Source organism: Lolium perenne, chromosome 7, assembly GCF_019359855.2.
Source record: "Lolium perenne isolate Kyuss_39 chromosome 7, Kyuss_2.0, whole genome shotgun sequence".
In the NCBI taxonomy this organism is placed as follows: Eukaryota; Viridiplantae; Streptophyta; class Magnoliopsida; order Poales; family Poaceae; genus Lolium; species Lolium perenne.
The window spans coordinates 298,646,370-298,666,084 of NC_067250.2; the positions used below are offsets into that span (position 1 = coordinate 298,646,370).

Genomic DNA, 19,715 nt, shown 5'->3' on the forward strand with positions numbered 1-19,715 from the left:
TTCAAAGATGTCACTTGATGGCTTCTTAGGAGCATGTATTATGCAAGACGTGATAGCTGGTGTTGAATTTAGTGTCAGAACACCATGCTCTAGTTTAGATTGTCGTGAAGTCACATATTTTAGTTCGTGTACTATTTATTCAATTTTAGTAAAATCTTATAAAAATTAGAAGCAAAATAATCTAAAAGTGATACAACTAAACTAGTGAAACCACATTAAAAAATACCAAAACACTAAAATTAGCGAATCAAACAAAACACGCAGACGACTCGACCGAACTTTCTTTCCGCGGAATATTGTGGTGGCTGGTTAACACCACATATTGTCTAAGCCTCTCACAACTTACACATCTAGAAGTTTTTTTTTTACTATATTTCTTTTCAGGAGTTCATCCATACTAAGCTTTTATTCTGACACTCAGCTTAGAAAGATTATGATGTAGTGTTGCAAGTTGTTGGACGGAAATTCCTCTTGGCTCCCGGGAGCATTTGCTCCCGGATTTTTGGGTAGCAAATTTTGTTTTTCAAAACTTTTCAAAAAATTCCGAAAAAAATCATGCACGTACCTGACCATAGCACACACCACCTTGTGAAATGTCGCTGCGAAATGTCATCGTATGCGTCCTGGGCAAAAATGACAAATTTCCAGATCCGAGATTCAAAATTTTGGATCTCATTTCATGTCAGAAATTTGTCATTTTTGTTCAGGGCGCATACGATGATATTTTGCAACGACATTTTACACGGTGGTGCGTGCCATGGTCAGGTACGTACATGATTTTTTTTGAATTTTTTTGATAAGTTTTCGATTTATTCTGATTTTTCGAAAAAACCGGGAGCATATGCTCCCGGGAGCCAAATCTCCGCTCATTTTTTTGTTGGATTCATAGACTCATACTACATTTTGTGTGATGAATCCAAACTTAGAAACATCGAGCATATAGACTCGTACAAAAAATAATTAAAAGGACTTAAGCCAAAAATTTTAAAAGGAATTACTACGTGTGATGTAGCATCACCTCCCGCTAGGTGGCTTTTAGAGGAGATATTACCCTGTTTGTATCTCATTGAAAAATCACGGAACCGTCAGGATACTTCTGGATATCTCAACTTCTCAGGCAGAAAAACAAAAGGAAAAGATAAGGAAGTAACGCCTCCGGACTCCGGAGACTGCGCGGTGGGGACGGATTCCGCACCGACTTCTGGTCTCTGTCGGTTCGGCACACGCGTGACCTAACCGAGCCGGTCTCTCCCCCATCTATATATACTGCACCTGATCGACTCGACCTTTCAACAATCAATCAAGCCCCCAATCCAGATCAAGAAAACAACTCCGCAATCCTCCGCCAAGGTAGGCGTCCTTGAGATTTTCTTTGGCATCGTTGAATTCCGTTCATAATTGCAGATCGATTTGCTTGGATGGTTTTAGTCTCGTAGACTCATCTATGATTTTTCGTGACAGATCTATTAATTAGATTAACACCCATCTATGATTGGCGTAGAGTAATTCTTGCCGTGATTGTTCATCTGGAGTTTTTTTCTTTCGGGAAAGATTGTTCATCTAGAGTTGTTAGCAAGGTTATCAGCTCTGAACATTCTCCTGAACAAAATCAGTTGATATATGTACTCTCAGATCTTATCCGTGTGGTAGATTATTTGCTCTGAGCGCCATCGTAGTTGTACGTACGCTAGATGGATTACCTGGAGTTGTTGATTTGCTGTCGATCTATATTAGAGCTGAACCATCTACCGTAAGCATATTATAGTTTTTTTCGGTTGCACTAAGCCTCACTGTTTTTCTGATCCTTAGCTTTAGTCTCATTGACTCGTACGGGCATTGTCGTTACGGTCAGTTTGACATATTAGCACAACCGCTTAATTCTGTACTAGTATTATGTATCATGTGGTTGAAGCGGCGATGGATTCAAAGAGTTAGGTTATTACCTTCTTCTTCCATCTTTTTTGAATGGTATATAAGTAAAGTTTGTTAACTGTATATTTATATTTACTGTTTATTTTTGTCTTATTTTTGTGACTTGGCTGATCTTGATTTTTTTTCTCGCAAACTTGGTAGCTATCGGTTCTTCAATTTTGCCTACTGTGCAGATGCAGATCTTCGTGAAAACTCTGACCGGCAAGACCATCACCCTCGAGGTTGAGTCGTCTGACACCATCGACAATGTCAAGGCGAAGATCCAAGACAAGGAGGGCATCCCGCCGGACCAGCAGCGCCTTATCTTCGCTGGCAAGCAGCTCGAGGATGGCCGCACCCTTGCAGATTACAACATCCAGAAGGAGTCCACACTCCACCTGGTGCTCCGCCTTCGTGGTGGCCAGTGATTTTCTTTGGAATTTCGGTTCACAAGTCTGCTGTGCCTTTTGGCTTCACTCTGAAGCTATTGCCTACTATTAATTTGGTTATTTGCTGAGTCGTGTCGTGTGTGCGTTGTGTTACTGTCATTGTTTTAGTCCGGTGCCCTTTGTGTGAACATCTGCTGCTGTATAGCAGCATGGTCTCTGTTATGTTTTAAGTGAAACTGAATTTTATTCTGTGATATTGTGGTTAGTAAAAAAATTATTCTGTGAATCTTCTTTGGAAGATTGGTTCACTAGTCTGCGCTTGTCTTCCTGTTGTAGACCTCTACTATTTGGTCATGTGCTGAGTGATGTTGTGTGTACTCTTAATGTTTAGTTTTGTGCCGTTCAGTTTGTGGGAACATCTGCCGCTGCCATAGCAGGGTGGTCTATCACGCGTTTTAAATGAAACCGAATCTGTGGGCTATAGGCAATCGCTTTATCAGTGAACTGTCAGGCCTAATGCCAACAGAGCTTAGCAAATACGTATTAGTCTTTTTTCTTAATTTAATAGGACGAACACCTGTGCCCTGCACGAACGAGATTTGGTCCAGTGGAGTCCCCTGAAGTATAAACTGCATATGTGGTTTGTTTATAAACAGGTGACAGATTGGAAAGAAGAGGACGGCAGCATCAACAACAGAGTATTCGCTGCTGAGCCTGAAACCATCAAACGCCTAACCTTGCAGTGTTCCTATGAGCGCGCCTAACCTTGCAGTGTTCCTATGACCGAGAAGTATGGTACTTCATGCTTAGGTTGCACTGATTCAAAGTATGGTACTTCATGCTTAGGTTGCACTGATTCACTCCCATGACGAACCCAACTTTGGCAATCTAGTGGCCAAGTCTGTCTGATGAAGTGGCAATACAGAGTAGGAAAGAGATGAACTCGCCTGTCGCTCTCATTAAGGAAGGCTGGAGCGGAATGCATGCTTCTTCCATAAAGTTGCCATCATACAGGCAGAGCTGTGTAGACGGAGCTAAATTTGATCTATGGAAGCGAGCATTATTATATGTGGACGTGGAAGCGGAACCCAAGGAGAAAATACGAAAGGGGAACCCGGTGTGTGCGCGGTGGTTTGAGATGAGTCGCCTGTGGCTTAAGGGCATCTCCAACGCGGAGACCCAAACCCAAAAACGGACCCTTCCAGCGTCCGGTTGGGTCAAAACTGCACCGAACGGGGCAACCCATCTTAAAAACGGACCCTCCCAGCGTCCGGTTTGACCCAAAACTGACTCAAATATTGGAGCGATTTGGGTCGAGGCGGACACGAGCGCGCGTCCATTCTGTCCGGCCGGACACGCGTTCTGGCCCATTTGACAGAGAGACAAAACCAACCCAATAGACCCCACATCATTCTCTCTCCTCTGTCCTCCTTTCCCCCATGAAAATTGTTGGTACAGCCGCCGGAGATTGGCTCGCCTCGTGGACTGCCGACGTCGCCTACTCATGGAGCAACCGTCGCCGCCGTCTCCCTTTTTTTTCACACCTGCCGGAAGTCGCCGGACGTCGAACGGCGGCGGACGGGGCCGCGCGCCCGCGGCGAGCTTGGAGCCGCGCCGGCGACGTCGAACGACGGCGGACGGGCCGCGTGCCCACGGCGAGGCGGAGCTCCTCCCGGCCGCGCCGGCCATGGGCTGGCGGGCACGGCGTGCACGGGCGGGGCGTGCGCGGCCGGGCGCGGGCGGCGCCGCCGCGCCGGCCACGGGCGGGGCGAGCACGGGCGTGCACGGGCGTGCACGGGCGGGGCGGCGGCGAGGCGGAGCTCCTCGGCGGCGCCGGCCACGGGCGGGGCGTGCGCGGGCGGAGGAGGCGCGCGCGGCCACGGGCGGGGGCGTGCGGGGCGGGCGGCGCCGGCCACGGGCGGGGGCGGGGCGGGCGAGGGCGCAGCTCCTCGGCGGCGCCGGCCACGGGCGGGGACGTGCGCGGCGGGGAGGGCGTGCGCGGCGAGGGGCGGCGGCGGAGCTCCTCCGGCGGCGCCGGCCACGGCGAGGCGTGCGGGGCGGGGCTGCGCCGGCCGCGCCGGCCACGGGCGAGGCGGGCGAGGGCGGAGCTCCTCCCGCGGCGCCGGCCACGGGCGAGGGACGTGCGCGCGAGGGAGAAGCGGCGCGGCGAGGGCGGGAGGAGGCGTGCGCGGGCGGGGCGCCGCCGGGCGGGCCGGCCACGGGCGGGGACGGAGCTGTGGCCATGGCGGGGCAGGGTCACTGGCCTGGTTTTGCCAACTAGTAGTAGTATCTGGAGAAGAGGAATAGGGATGCGTCTCACTGCGCGTTGGGGAAAAAATAAAGCCACGGACGTCCTCGTCTGTCCGCGTCTCCGGAAGGCGACCCAAACAGCCAAAATTGGACACAAAAACGTGTCCGTTTGGGTCGGCCGGTTGGAGATGCCCTAACTCGCTCTTGGATGCTGGCGCGTGTTCTTAAAAAAAACTGAATCGTGTGGTTAGTCAAAATCTCGTGAAACTGAATCTTAGTACGTAATTACGTATGTGGTTAGTCAAAAAGTGAAACAGAATCTTCTTATTATCTAATTGTGTATGTTACCTATTAAATCGAACTAAATCTTATTTCTATTTTGTCACCAAGCACACCCAAGATGGAAATCCAGAGAACATCCATTCTTTGTTAGCCATCAGATGAGTAGGGATTATATGGGATCTAATACAAATATAAATTTATTCACATTATGCGTTATTGGATATGTAAAAATATACTAATAAATTTGTTCCCTTTATGTTCTTGTTCTCCACTTATTTCTGATCATATCTTTCACATGTGTTAATTTAAATGTGTTAGATATGGTGCCTGATTGGCGAAAATCATTTTCCGGCAAGGGTTCGTCCCAACTAAGAATTCAAGAATCACGTTTTCATTTCTTTTTCTGACGTATTAGGTAATAATCCTGAGATTTCACGAACTAGTGAGTTTTTTTTTTGCTTGGGGGAGGAATCGTTAATCTAGCTGTCCCATTTTTTTATGACAAATCACGTAATCACTAAGTTTATGAGCTAGTAATTAATAAGGCTATCAAATGAATTGTAATCCTGATGGAAATGAATAGGGAGGATTGTGAAAGAGAAATGGATTAGGGTGGGTTCAGTGCTGAAATAGCATAAGGTGCAGGCCCCATTACAAAACTGGTCGTCTTTCTCATGTGTCCTTTTGATTTTATATCTTCAGCGCACCATGTGGTGCATCTCGTCGTCTGAAAACAAGATTCTTTATTTTCTCTATAAATATAAAATTAAAAAATAATTACTTTGTTTAACAGAATATCAAAAAAAAATCTTCTTGCGACTTATTGACACTGCACCATTTTTTTACGCACGAAAAACAACTAATTTTTTACTTTCAAGCCCCCTATGAAAAAATGACCCTATGGTGTCACTCGACCACTTGGATGGTGGATATAGCTCGTATGTTTCTGTGATGCACTAGTTATTTAATTTTAGTAAAACATTTATTTATTTTTGTAAAAATGAACCACTAAACCCATTGAAACATCTCTAGAGAAAATCGAACATTGAAAATAGTGTCTGATCCACACACACACTATCGCTTGACGACATTTGCTCCTTGGGACACCTTGTGGTGGTTGTATCAATTGACATCACATCTTCTACAATATATTTCAATAATTTTCGCAACACAGTTGCAAGGTTTGTCAATGTTATATTGTTGAAGTTGAAAATTAATGTATATTAGCTCTTCCACACTTTCTTACTAACTTTTTTTTTCTTGTTTGTTTGCTTAGAGCTGTATTACAGAAAACTTATGAGTGAATCATGGTACTACTATTTTATCTAATCACAAAGATACACACATGTATGAGAGTCTCGATGTGAGAACATACAGTGGTTCAGAGCTTCGACTTAGCTATAGCAAAATTTAAGTTACTAAATAGATTTAACAAAAATATTTCTGAACTCATTCACGAAGTGTTGGAATGGATTGAGGCGAGACTATGGTAGATATATAGCATCATCCACCAACCACCTTTCCGCTAGGCGAACCCTCCACATGCTTCTTGAATCTGGAGATACAAAAACAAAAAAGGAAAAAAAAAAAAGATTCTGGAGACTGCACCGGAGAGGAGGTCGGTTCGGCACACGCTTGGCCTAACCGACCCTCTGTCTCCCATCTATAAAGTACCGCAGTCAATCGACTCGCCTTTCTTCAATCCACCAGACAACCCAGATCCCGATCAAGAAAATCTTTGCAATCCTTCGTCAAGGTATTTGTCCTCGCGATCTTCTCCGCGTTTTCTTCGGTTCACATCATAGTTGAATTCCATAGATCCCTGTTGGGATTCCGTGACTCTGATCTATAGTAATTTCCGCGTTCTATTAGCGGTGTAGATTTCAGTCGAACACTATTTTTGGTGCCGTGATATGTCATCTACAGTTGTTGGTTAGGTTTGATCTATTTGTGCTGAACGATCTGTATATCAGTTGACCTATATGTGTTCTCGATCATATATCCGTACGATTTTAACCAGTGCTGCTGTGTGCGCTGATGGATTAGGCGCTGTTTCTTAGGTTTAATCTATTAGTGTTGAACCTTTTACCCTAATCGTTTGGATCTCTAGATTATACTCATGTCTTGCTATTAGTATGTACTGATCTATAATCTGCCAAGTTTACCCCGGTTTGGCTCTTCTGCTGATGTATGGTAACTCTGAATCGCCCTATCTGTACATCTCCTATCATGTAATTTTAACTTGAGTACCATCTGCACATCCGACATGTTAGCACTATCTGCCAAATAATGTAATTTAAACTGGAGTATTTCTGAACTTCTGATTGAGTTAAATTCTTACATTCCGGTGTTCTTGCTGATCTACACACTTCCTATTTGATAATTATTTACTGCTGATTTACTACTTCCTTTAGAAGAATTAGATGGTTACCATGGTTTGATTCATCTAATGGTAACTTGGTGACTCACCCTCGTTTCCATACTATGCAGATGCAGATCTTTGTGAAGACCCTCACCGGCAAGACCATAACCCTTGAGGTTGAGTCCTCTGACACCATCAACAATGTTAAGGCGAAGATCCAGGACAAGGAGGGCATCCCGCCGGACCAGCAGCGCCTGATCTTCGCTGGCAAGCAGCTCGAGGATGGCCGCACCCTTGCGGATTACAACATCCAGAAGGAGTCCACCTTGCACCTGGTGCTCCGCCTCCGTGGTGGAAACTGACTTCTTCCCAAGATCAGTTCATTTGAGTTTGCTGCGCTTGATAGCTGTCCGTTGAAGTCGTCGTCTACTTTGGTTATGTCCTAGTCGTGTCATCTGTTGCTACTGTCACTGCCTTAGTCCAGAGCTCTTACAGTTTGTGCGAACATCTGCTGCTCCCGTATATCAGTACGGTCTATGCTGTTTTCAAGTGAAACTGAATCTTCTTATTATGTTATTATTGTGGTTAGTTAAAATCTTGTTTGATTGCGGATGCTTTTTGCTGACCCTGTTCTAGATTTAGCACACCATGATTTTGCAGGTGCAAACATGCTGTGGGGCGACAACCGGATTTGCAATCTTCTCCTCGTAGAGAAAGCAGTTCTCAGCCCCAAATTTACATGCTCTCCCGGTCCTCGTTCTATTTCAGCTTTTGTGGCAATTGTGTTGAGTACTTATGACTGAAGAATATGAACTTTCTACTTATATGATCATCATGAATTGAATTACAATAAAATTGCTTTAAGCCGGTTATCCATCTCCATAACGGAAGATTACACAATTCAAACAATTAGGAATTTGACTCAAAATAAAATAGACGAAAAGAAATCGTCGAATTCACCATTTACGGAACAATTGATCTCCAAGCGAATCTGCAGGGAGACAGGACGGCGTGGGGTGCGCCGGCAGAAGCCACCGGCAACGTCGTGGAGAGGCCGGACCTTGCGGTGCGGGAGAAGTGAACCTGAATCGCAAGGAATTGGGGGAGAAAGTGACCTGTCTTTGAGATTAGCGATGCCAGATGTCATTCTCTCGAGAACGGAGCGTACGACCCAGGTCGTATAAGATTTTCTTCAGCCAAGCTTATTAATTTTTTGTTGTTGTGCTGGCTATAGCTGACCTGTCGTGCCCTTATAGCTAGCAGCGGGCTTTGTTACCGCCCTTGCTAGAGCCGTTTGGCGACCTGGCTAGAGCCGTTCGGCGACCTGGCAACGGAAATCACATGTTGCCTCGATCACACAGTCAACTTCGTTCAGTTCATTCGCTGCTAAGGCATGATTTCCACCCCCTAAAATTTTGAATTTAGATTTGATATAATCATATTGATTATAATTAGTTTGTTTTAAATAATTCTGTTTGATTACTAAGATGGCGAGATATTATCAAACACACAGATGCCTCTTGTAAGAACTCCGCGACCACAACAAGTACTACTAGTACATATTAAAATTAATATGTATGATATAATTGCTCATTCGAGGCTCCGAAAACTAATCTATAAATTCTTTCGCAAAAAGAAACTAACTCATAGTGTGATCCGAATATTAGAGATGAAGCTAAAAGAGATATTTGTCTATGGTTCCACATGACATGGCCATTCTTTTCAACTGAATGTTTCTACTAGTAGCAATGTAGTAGTCTTACTATGGTGATTGCAATCTAGTGATTTTTATTTTGCGTGCAATAAGTTATCACGACCCTTTCTCTGTTTCTGGCTCTGCCATCTCGTTGACACTCTCATTCTAAGGATGATGCATGTATAGTACTAGTACAAATGCCCGTGCGTTGCCACGGATCCTCAAATTTTATTTCTCAATGCACATATATAAATGATACATATTTTCTTACAGAAAACACATTCCTTCTAGCAAAGAACTTCAATGAAATTATCTTTGTTCGGACTATGGTTCAACTCTAATCACCAACTCACTGTATGCACATGTGTTCATAAAAAAATGCAAAAACTGGGCATCCAGCGATAATGCGAAAATACTACTCCCTCCGATTCATATTAATTGACTTCCATATTAGAATCAATTAATATGAACCGGAGGGAGTATTACATTTTTCGACCAAGTAATCACATAAATCTCGTTCCTTGCGTAAATCTATCAACTAAAAAGCAACACTAACAACACACAGTCTATTAAACAGCTAGACCATAATTTAGGCTTCCAAGCCTGTACTTCGGCTTCACTTTCAGCAATGAATGACTACTTCTTTCTTGCCACTTCAGGCAGCACCATGCACCCACTTGATTCTCTCCTTTCTTGGTTTCTTGCTACACGTCTCTTTTCACACCACCACACTGTAGAAAGTCAAAGACTCCTCTTACTTCTTTCTTCATCCCATCAATGTTCTGTGCCATTATCTTGCAAATTGCTTTTTGGGGATTAAAATAATTTAATCACATCATGATTATCAATCAAGAAAAATGCAGTACCTTCAATTATTTTTCCAATTACATTCCAAGTATTAACAAATAGTTCATGGCTCATACATGCTTGAAATATACTACTCAATAAAATTATATAAGTATATCGTACTATATAGTACCCTTAAAAAATTATGTAATTATATCCACAATATTTTTATGTAATTCCTCCCACTGAGATTCCCTGACACAACAAACTGATTACTTTACAAACTATGTGACTCCCTCCATAGTACATAATAGATTCAAATAAATAAAAACTTATATGAGGAAAACAAAAAGTAATAAACGAAATTTATCAGGAATATAAATTATGATGTAATAAAAGGAAAGATAAGTTCAGGTGTGTTTTTCTTGTGTTTTTCTCATTGTCTTATGTTATATCGTCGGTAGCTAAAAAGACACATATTGTGTCAGCTTCATGAAATCTATTTGGCCATGTACATTGATGGAATTGCAGAAAACTAAGCGAATCAAAAACCTGTATGCTATTTCAATCCTATTACTTTCTTTATCAGATTCTTAAATGCTTGAAAGAATCAGTGACTCAATAATTCACATCTGATAATCATTACATATCATAGGTTACAACAATAAGTTACACTATATTGATCGATTGCAAAATATGAAAGAAGACGGAACAACAAGCCTTATAAGCTTTTTTAGTGAAAGCAGAAGGAATAAAATGCTGTAGCGAACCAACAGACAGCATACCACCCTGAATCTATCTTATATAACATAAAAGGACTTTACTGAACTGCAAGGAGTTTATATTCAAAGATAGAGTTGTACCAAAAAATTAATTAATTTCCAGGTTAAACTACATATAAATTCGCATACACTGCAAAAGTATGCAGAGATGTTAGCATCATCAGGTAAATAACAAGCCAAAAGGACGGACAATCACGCATAGATTTGATTGATGAAGATTACCCTACTATCTCTTCCTGCCAAGGAAGATGCTACTAACCCAGTAACAAGTAAGCGATGTGGGTGAGATGAAGACACCGATTTTAACCTACTGAGTTCTGATCAAGCATGTTCAGCCATGCATATTTTTTCTGTAAGGAACAAATCCAAACATAAGGGGTAATGAAGTCCCAAAATATTCTATAAAACGGGAACACTTTCCAAATAATATTCTCTGTAAGCAGGGGTGAATGGTATAAACGTGGCACTGAACACATGAACAGAGAACACATCTGGAGTGTCATGCATTTTACTGGAAGTTGGTCTGTAGAGTTTGTTTGTTGTTTATACCTTCCGAAGACTACTTTGTTCAAATATCCGTTGTTGATGCACCTAGACAATTGGGGTTTAATTAAACAATGCTATGTTTGTAGCTACTTGGCAACTAACATTATTTTGTTGCAACAGGTAGTACTGATTCAGATAAATGAACTATTTTGCTCCAATGCTTCGAATGCATTTCCCTTGTGTATATAGGCCTAATGACTCTAAAAAATTATCTATTTCAATGGTTGGCTGGCTTTACTACCTTCACTGTCTTTATGAGCGCCAACCATAAAAGCCGCTCTTTAAAATTTATTAGTATCTGTCTCTTGGTAACTTTATATATTTTAGTGACTAATTTAAGGCTTATTGGATTAGGATTAGTGCACTTACCAAATATAATGAACCTAGTATATCAGTAGTAGTAGAACTCTTCTTTAGGAAATTTTGCAGCATTGCCCTTGACCAAGTATGGAGAAGAACCATAATAGGCTAATAGCTCATCTTCGGATCATTCAAATTCGGAATATCATGAACACATCTGGAAAAGAACACCAGATGTTCAGGGATTGAATATTAGTAACACACGACATGAGATCAATTCAGAATGTCTTACCATTGGAACAAGCAGAACCTTTTTTACATCAGAAAAAGAAAACGAATTTATTCAAGCTGTGTAGCAACCGGTCAAGTAACTTGCACTGGAGGAGATCACAGCTCCAACCCATTTCTGTATTCGTGCTCTTTCTCTTGTAGATGCGCGCAATCCCAAAATTACCAATGTTGTGCTATTTTCTTCACTCTGTAGTAAAAGGGGATCAATCATTTAAATCTTATCCACACAGCAACCCCCTGCCCCCCAAGTTAAATCCTACTAATTAACTCACCTGATGTCCATGGTTCTTTCTTATCATGATCTCCTCTCACTGTAATTGACGATGATGAAGTTGTCTCTCTCAGGATCCTACCAACAACCGACAGCAATTTGACATCAAGAATATGCAGGTTTACCTATGATGCTGCACAATTTGTAGCATGTTATCTGGAGGAACAACTTATCCAATCCAATTTGTAGTTGCTACGAGCTCTCTCGGGCTGACCGCGTGCCGTGTATAGGACAGTCGTGCCATGTACAATTTAGTTATTTTGGTATGTATGAGTATAATCTTCACTACAGAATTTTGCTCTTTGGTATAATATACGAATCACTATTTGTTCATGTTGTTTTAGTAGTAATGTTTGTATTATAATTCCATTCCTCTTTAATGAACAAAGTGTGTTATTTGTTTTAGGAGTGTGCTTCGATTATACAGGTTACCCTTATGTATCTCTTAAAACAGTGCAACTAAACCAGCTTAATATACTGCTCCCTTAGAATTTCTTCGTCACCATTGAATTATCTTTTCATTTGGATCTACAAAAATATGAAGATTTTAGGTTGGTGCAAATTAATCCTATATTAACTTATACCAGATGTAGTTATGGATCATGTGAATGATCCATGGCACAAAAGAGTTTTGTGGTTTACTAAAACCTTCGATAAAGAATATATGAAAAGGAGATGAATTGCATGATCAGAAGGTTCACCAGTCCTGCACCCATTCTACTGGTTTCTTACTGGTGGCAACGCACGGGCATTTCTTACTGGTGGAACTTAGGTGCACTAAATTGTTACTTACTTTCCCATCCCTAACCGAGTGTCTGACACATTGAAAATATGCTGCTCAATAAAACCTTTGTATTCCATTTTGTAGGTATCTTGGTGTAGATGTATAATTTAGTCACAGGTCAGTTTCCATAGTATCGACGGTATGACATTCCAGTTAAGCAGCAAATTCCTATGGGGCTTCTCGATCTAGATTTAACCATTTGTCCTCTAGATGTTGTTCTCTCTGTGTTCTATATCGTTGAATTTAATAAACATATGTTGCACTAAATGAGAATTGTGCATTCTCGAACTCCAATTTCATTCCATGGTCTCTTCATACTCACAACTTTTAGTCTCTTATGTGCTATTGTCAGTAGTAGAGAGGGTTTTTTTCCGGTGAAAGAAGACAAAACCTACAATTTCGAAACAGCCTACATTAGTCAAATCTTTTTTCTCATATTTAAAGTAACTTTATATGCTCATTATAGTGCTGCTTCGGAAATTCTTTGAGTGGATTAGTTTTCTGTCGGATTCATGCTACTTTTTTAACTTTCAGGTTCTGAACATATGTTTTCATGTATATGTGAAATTCAGCGGAATAGTAGAGAACATCATACTTGGATGAATATGATGGTTCGATCATGCCTTGCATTGTCTAGGATGCTGAATGCATCAAAGATTTGAGTTTGGCATAGACGTTCAAGTGTCAAAAGAGTGAGGTATTTAACTTTCACTTATAATACACACACACTCTCAAAACTACACTTCCTTTGTTTTGTTATTCTGGAAGTGCATAATCATTTGTCTCTGTATAGCTTATCTGAATGGTTGATCCAAAATAGTGTATGCTTCCTGCTTAGTATCTTATGACCCGTTGAATAAATATCCATGTATACATGTCCAGACACAGATCAACATGCCATTTCCAGGGTTCAGCTTCAAAGAACACTCGAAGTTACGGCCCTTTTATGGGTTGTAGCGATATATCCAATCAAGTCATTCTCCACACATCATGATTACGCAATTGCTTTAACCTGAATATTGACTTTATGATAGGGTGATATTATGCTACAATATAGCGTGATGTTCATTGCATGCATTAAGTATCAGTACTGGATAAGTGGTCGGAAAGAGGGAGAGTGGGGAAGAGACCTTGAAGCTCCAGGTGTAGTAGTTGGTGTTGCAAAGAGCGGTGGGGAAGATCTTAAATGCGGACCTTGGCAGCAACAGCAAGTCCTTGATCACAGCGGCATGTTCGCCTGTAGGCTAGCACTGCTGCAACCACCCGCTCCAGGTCAAACCAAGCAATTCCAAGCAAAATCACAACAGTAAACACTACCGAGGGAGTTCCATTGGGGGATCCCAGGAGTAGGAGATCGAACCTGGGACGATGCGGTGGTGGCCACAACCCTGACGGTGGGGGCTTCATCTTGATGACCTCATTGTCGTTAATCTCATCCTCATCATTCCCAAACTCCAAATCCGATTCCCCTAAGTGCACCTGATCGAAATCCTCAAACTCCCCATCCAACCTGTGAGGCATGTGGTAAATCATCCACCTATGTTAACAAAAACGCTGAAGAAATTCAGAAAGTTCAAACATGAAAAAAATGATCTGAACACTATTTGAATGCAGAATAAAACAAAAGAGACGAACTCAGACGAACGGGTCTAGTCCACCAACGATGCCCGCGGTCGACGGCCTAGGTGAGATCTCAAGTGAGCAGTTCCATGGGTGCCACGGGGCAAGCGAAGCGCCTGAGCAGCTCCCTCCCGCCGCCACGGTGGCACACCCACCGGCGGTTTGCAAGGCGGATGACGATGGAGATGCGGGAGGCGTCGAGGGCGTTGGGGCAGGCGAGGGCCTCCGAGATGCGAGGCGGGACTTGAGAGAGGAGACCAGGGAGAGGAAATCGGAGGTCAGATCGGTGCAAGCACGAGGAGCTGCGGCGGCGGCCTGCGCCGGTGCGGGTGAACGGGAGGGAAGCCGGTATCGGCGGCGCTCATGTTTGAGGAGAGAGGGAGGGTTCGGGTGGAGGTGTGGTTGGAGTGTGGGACGATGGGCTAGGTGTCGATCGTGGTTAGTTTCGCAGGCAGTCAAAAAACCAGGAAAACCGATGGATTTGAGGCTAGGCGAAAAAAATCGATGGGAGGATGGCGGTGCAGGCGGAACGGGATAGGACAACGAAGGGATGGCTGTAGTGGCAGAATAGGGAACATGTTCCTCCTTTTTAATTAGTGTAGATAATAGCATTCCATGATGGAGCCATATGGACCCATGTTCCAAAACACCGCTCCCTAATAATACTACTTTGATGTTACTAACCACTATGAAGGTAGTAACATAGAGTAGTAACATGTGCATGTTACTACTCTATATTATTTCCCACTATGACTAGTCTTATGGCTTCCACTTACATATGACAGGCATGGTTCTAAGCGCCACACGCAAAGACGGGTACACAGAAATGAAATCCATCCCCGTGCAATACTACATATAAAGATCTTAATTACTACGTGTAGACTCGTGCTCCCTCCATCCCATCTCAGTTTTGGATTAGTACTGCTACGTTCGACCCGCACAACGTTTAATTAGTCACTTTTGTTTCGGTATCCTCCCCTCGTTCAAACTTTGGTGAACTAAAACACATGAAGGGGCATGATCTTTTCGTACCTCTCCGTAACTGCGTACCTCTTCGTAACTAGATGTGCAATGATTAAAAGTGAATAAAAAGACATAAATACAAGTTCTAAAGTAGTCCATACAGTCCATTTAAGTCTATAATATTCACTAGTCATACGCGCAGAGAACGGTGTACGCTGAAAACCGAAACGTCTGTAGGTAAAATATTCCGTCGACCAACATCGGCTGGTAGAAATATTGAGTAATTAGTATATCTATACAGGGGTATATTAGGCTTCATATGGATATTTGCGGGCTAAAAAAAGAAGGCATAGGGAAAACTTACCCCTTCAAGTTTTGGTGAGGGGGGCACCGAAGCAAGCCTCTTAATTAATTTCTCCCGTCGTTCCATACTTCTACCCGCTGTTACCTGTGATTATTCTTTCTAACCATCCACGAGATGGAGATGCTTGTATTACTCATGGGCCCGAGGCTACGCACCACGCGAGCCGACGACACTTCCACCCAAGAAACAAGAGGCGACACTCAAACAAAAAAAGTATCAAAGCTGTCGCTCCGACATCCACACTGGTCCCGAGGCCGCGTACACTCACTGACAAGGTATCAACTTGTCAATGCCTACAAGTTGTAGACTAGGGTTTTGTGGAAAATAGAGGGCAAATAGATCTCGAGGGTTTCAGCCAGAAAAGTACTCGACTGCTAAGAAACTATGGTTATGTTGACAACGACTCGATCCTCTCTTTCTCCCTCGACTCTCCCTTATATAGGAGGCGGAGCCGAGGGTTTCGTGATGTACAAGTTACAAACATTGGGATACTCTTTGAGTTCGTCCCGTAATAGTTACAAGTCATTATTCCTAATATTACTCTATCTTTCCAAACCGACGCTTAATTGGGCTTCCGGGATTCATATTTTTCGGCTCATGGGCCTTCAGTAAGCCCCGGATACCATCTTCGGCAGGCCCATTGGGGATGCCTATGTCAGTAGCCCTCGAGATTTTGCTTGAATCGAAGAATCAAGAAAAATCTCCATCATTACTATTAACACATGATTTCTTCGAGTCACCAAATAATTTTTTATAAAATAATCATATATTGCACAGGGATAATGGTAGTTGGGGCTGGTTCATCTGACGGATCAGGTACCAGTTAACTGCTCTCGTGGCAATCCCGCAAAAACCTACTTCAAGATCAAGTCCCTGGACATGATCTCGGTATAATGGCGTAATTCGACATGTGCCGCTTAAGGTCTTACCATATGCCGAAATCCAGTCATATTTTATCGGGTACCTAACGCGTCCGTTAGGATTTTTCTTCGCATCTGTTGATACGGAAAAAAGTAGCAGAGCCCATTCGGGTGCGATGCCACGCCACACAGGACGGATCCCGGGGTCTTACCTTCGTAAAGTATTACAGCATTCAGAGATTTAATCGTGACTGGGGCGCTCTGAGAATATATTGTCGAGTGCCTTTTTCGGCTGTTGGAATAGCACATTTATTCGAGTCATATGATGACTCTTTTTTATCTTGATTTCCCGATGGGAGTATATGAAGAGTTATATCATAACTCGAAATATACTCACTATGACTCCTTCAGTTTCATCGGGTACGCGACCAACGTTCCCGATGGGAGTAGCCCCCGAAGCTACAGCCAAGTGCTTGTACTTGGTTGTAGGCTCACCTTTTTATTAGCTTTATCGCTATATTTTCAACTTTTCTATTATTTCCATCTTTATCGGGTGCGCGACCAGCGCTCCCGATGGGAGTAGCCCCCGAGGCTACAGTCGAGTATTTATACTTGGCTGTGAGCTCATGTTTGTGTTTTTTGAATCAACTCCATATCAAACTCCTTATAAAAGTAGCCCCCGAGCATTTGAACAAAAACTTTTATTTGATCAAAGGCTCCCGAAATTATCAATAATACGCCTTTGTCGCCAATCTTCAAAGCATTGCACCCGAAATTTCCCTTATAGTGACATCAACACTGACGATGGCCACGATCGTTGTATTGGGAAGGTGCGGGTCCTGTCCTGTCACTGACCTGTGGGCCCCTAACACTACGTCGCTTGACACGTTACGCAAGTGGGGGCACACGTCCTCCACTTTTCCTGGCACGCGCGCTGTAGCGCCTGTTTAGTTACCTCAAAGTAAAATGACTTATGTGCCCTTGCAAACACGTGTAAGGCATCAAATCCATTTCCTTTCCATCTAACGGTGCGATGAATCAATCCTTTCCTATAAAGCAGCTTCTTCTTCCTCATTCTTTTCCCTTCGCTGCGCCGTTCAAATCTCCTCTCTCTCTCCTTCGCCATTGCCATCCTCAAGCTCTGCTCCCTTGCGCCGCCAAGCACTCTCCTTTTCCACCAAATCTCGCTTCATGCCTCCGCGCACAAGGCTAGCCAAACACTCTGATCCAAAAAACCCTGCTGCTATGGAGGATGTGGAGATCTCCGGATGGGGGAGATCCAAGCTTTCCAACCAGGACAAGAGGGGCCTCAAGAAGCTTGGCCTGTCGCAAAAGGAGGACTCCCTCATCTTCCCCGGCGACGAGAGCGCTCCAAAGCCTCGAATCGCATATCGGGTAACCTTCGTTGACCATCTCATCCGCGGTCTCTCCACCCCTGTCCATGAATTTCTGCGTGGACTTTTATTTGTTTATGGGATTCAGCTGCACCAGCTTACCCCAAATTTCATTCTCCATATCTCCCTTTTCATCACCCTCTGCGAGTGTTTCCTCGGGACCCATCCCCATTGGGGCCTGTGGAAACGTATCTTCTATTTCCGGCGCAACAACTCTCGCAGCGTTGTCTACAATATAGGCGGCGTTTGCATTTGCGTCCGCTCCGATGTAGATTATTTTGATGTCAAGTTCTCTGATTCCGTCCAAGGATGGCGCAAGAGGTGGTTGTACATCAAAGATGAATCTGTCGGCAATCAGGAGTACGACATTGCTCCTTTTGACGGTGCCGCAAAAATCATCAGATGCCGGTCCTAGGACGCCGAAGCTTCTGCCGAAGAAAAAAATGCTACCGACGCTCTCATGAAACGCATCCACCAACTCCAGAATACCCACGGCAAAGAGTTGTCGGGTATTCAGATTACCGCATACTTCCCTAGGATCAGGGTGCAGCCGCTGCAGGCTCGCAAAAATCCCCTTTGGATGTATGCTGGCGAGGAAGACGTTGATCGCATTTCCAAGGACCTCGCCGTGAAGGACCTGGAAAAGCTTACTCGACGTTTTTCTTCACTGAGCAAGAAAGATGAGGTTCCAACCTCTTGTCGGGTGGAGCCATACACGGCAGCCACCCCCTTCCCAAGGTAAATGAGATTTCATTCGAGTTACTCTTCTCTTTTTCGAATGCTCTATATTGTCTATGTTTTATATATTCATCTATATACTTGTCCCTGCAGGACCATCAAGTCTTGACTTCTCTTCATCCCCTTCCCGAAGGCGGAGAAGTAGAGGAGTGAGCCATTGTTCATGACGACCCGCAAGAATCCACTCCTCTCGAGAGTGAAGTCGTTGCATCTAACAAATCCGCGTCTTCCTCCGAAAAAGAAACTGAGTCAGAGGCTTCTGAATCAGGGCGCTCTCCTCCTTCCGCTATTTCTCCAAGGAACAAGAGAAAGAGGGGTAGCGTCGAGGATTCCGGCACCTCCAAATCCAGTGGGTCACCTGCTGAGAAAACTTCTCCCGAGGAAGAGGGTGCCTTCTGTCCTTATGAGGATGCCATCATTAGCTCATAAGTTATTTTGTCCCCTTTTTCTTTTTATATATTTCTTGTAAACATTCTCATGTTATCTTTGCGGATAGTGGCGAAGAAGAAGAAGAACCCGCTGCCAATGTGACTGCTCCAACAAGCACGTCGCATACTTTAATTCTTTCGGAAGCTTGTCATGCAACGGAGGAAACCTCGCCTCCTCATCATCAGGATTTGGAAATGTCGACTCCTGTCGCCAGCCCCCGAGCCCCCTCGCCAAAAAGAGCGAGGATTGAACTTGGCGAGAGCCATGGCTTCTTGGCCGGGAGTTCGACGACTCCTTCCTTGGATGATGTAATAACCCTTGCAGCTATTTTGTATCGTTTGTTGAGTTTTTTTTCCTTCTGAACCTTTCTATTGTCTCTTTTTCTATAGCCTCTGATGAACATTTCATCAATCTCGGTACTCAATTTATTGGGTACCGTGATACTGTCGAAGATTTGAAAGGTAACCCTTCCTGTAGATAAGATATTTTTATTTTTCATCAAGTAGACCATGTTGCACTTTTTTACTTAACACTCCTGCATCATTTCCTTCCGCTAGAGGCTCTCGCCAAAGCCAACAAACACGCTGATGATATCGCCATCAAGCTTGAGCAAAGCGAAAAGGCTCGCGAGAAAGCTGAGCAAGACGCTGCCTCTGTTGGAGATCTTCGAAAAAGGCTCCATCATGCTGAAACTGCT

General features: G+C 43.5%; 2 protein-coding genes and 1 long non-coding RNA gene across 11 annotated transcripts; 2 read left to right on the plus strand and 1 right to left on the minus strand.

Annotated features, from left to right (window-relative positions):
* Positions 1 to 1,192: 1,192 nt before the first annotated feature.
* Positions 1,193 to 2,608, plus strand: LOC127312074 (ubiquitin). 2 transcript variants are annotated; one of them, XM_071824507.1, is made up of 2 exons: positions 1,193 to 1,350; positions 2,074 to 2,608. In XM_071824507.1, exon 2 carries the CDS (start codon positions 2,106 to 2,108, stop codon positions 2,337 to 2,339), a length of 234 nt encoding a protein of 77 aa, XP_071680608.1. In that variant the 5' UTR covers positions 1,193 to 1,350; positions 2,074 to 2,105; the 3' UTR covers positions 2,340 to 2,608. The 2 variants fall into 2 exon arrangements, with proteins under 2 accessions (XP_071680608.1, XP_051198509.2); XM_051342549.2 differs by having other exon boundaries at positions 1,205 to 1,350; positions 2,106 to 2,608.
* Positions 2,609 to 6,445: 3,837 nt separating this feature from the next.
* Positions 6,446 to 7,804, plus strand: LOC139834099 (ubiquitin-like). The gene is made up of 2 exons (XM_071824508.1): positions 6,446 to 6,588; positions 7,323 to 7,804. Exon 2 carries the CDS (start codon positions 7,323 to 7,325, stop codon positions 7,554 to 7,556), a length of 234 nt encoding a protein of 77 aa, XP_071680609.1. The 5' UTR covers positions 6,446 to 6,588; the 3' UTR covers positions 7,557 to 7,804.
* Positions 7,805 to 9,079: 1,275 nt separating this feature from the next.
* Positions 9,080 to 14,703, minus strand: LOC127312073 (uncharacterized). Of its 8 annotated transcripts, none has more exons than XR_007858113.1 (6): positions 14,296 to 14,703; positions 14,011 to 14,160; positions 13,781 to 13,903; positions 11,868 to 11,944; positions 11,597 to 11,782; positions 9,080 to 11,521 (listed from the first exon to the last, which is right to left on the minus strand). It is a non-coding gene; the product is annotated as an uncharacterized lncRNA (long non-coding RNA). The 8 variants fall into 8 exon arrangements; XR_007858111.1 differs by having other exon boundaries at positions 14,286 to 14,703; XR_011749442.1 differs by having other exon boundaries at positions 9,080 to 10,808; positions 11,374 to 11,521; positions 14,011 to 14,703.
* Between the last annotated feature and the right edge of the window lie 5,012 nt (positions 14,704 to 19,715).

Excerpts from the sequence above, each read along its gene's own strand:
- LOC127312074 (XM_071824507.1), top strand. The coding sequence starts at position 2,106 with ATGCAGATCTTCGTGAAAACTCTGACCGGCAAGACCATCACCCTCGAG.
- LOC139834099 (XM_071824508.1), top strand. The coding sequence starts at position 7,323 with ATGCAGATCTTTGTGAAGACCCTCACCGGCAAGACCATAACCCTTGAG.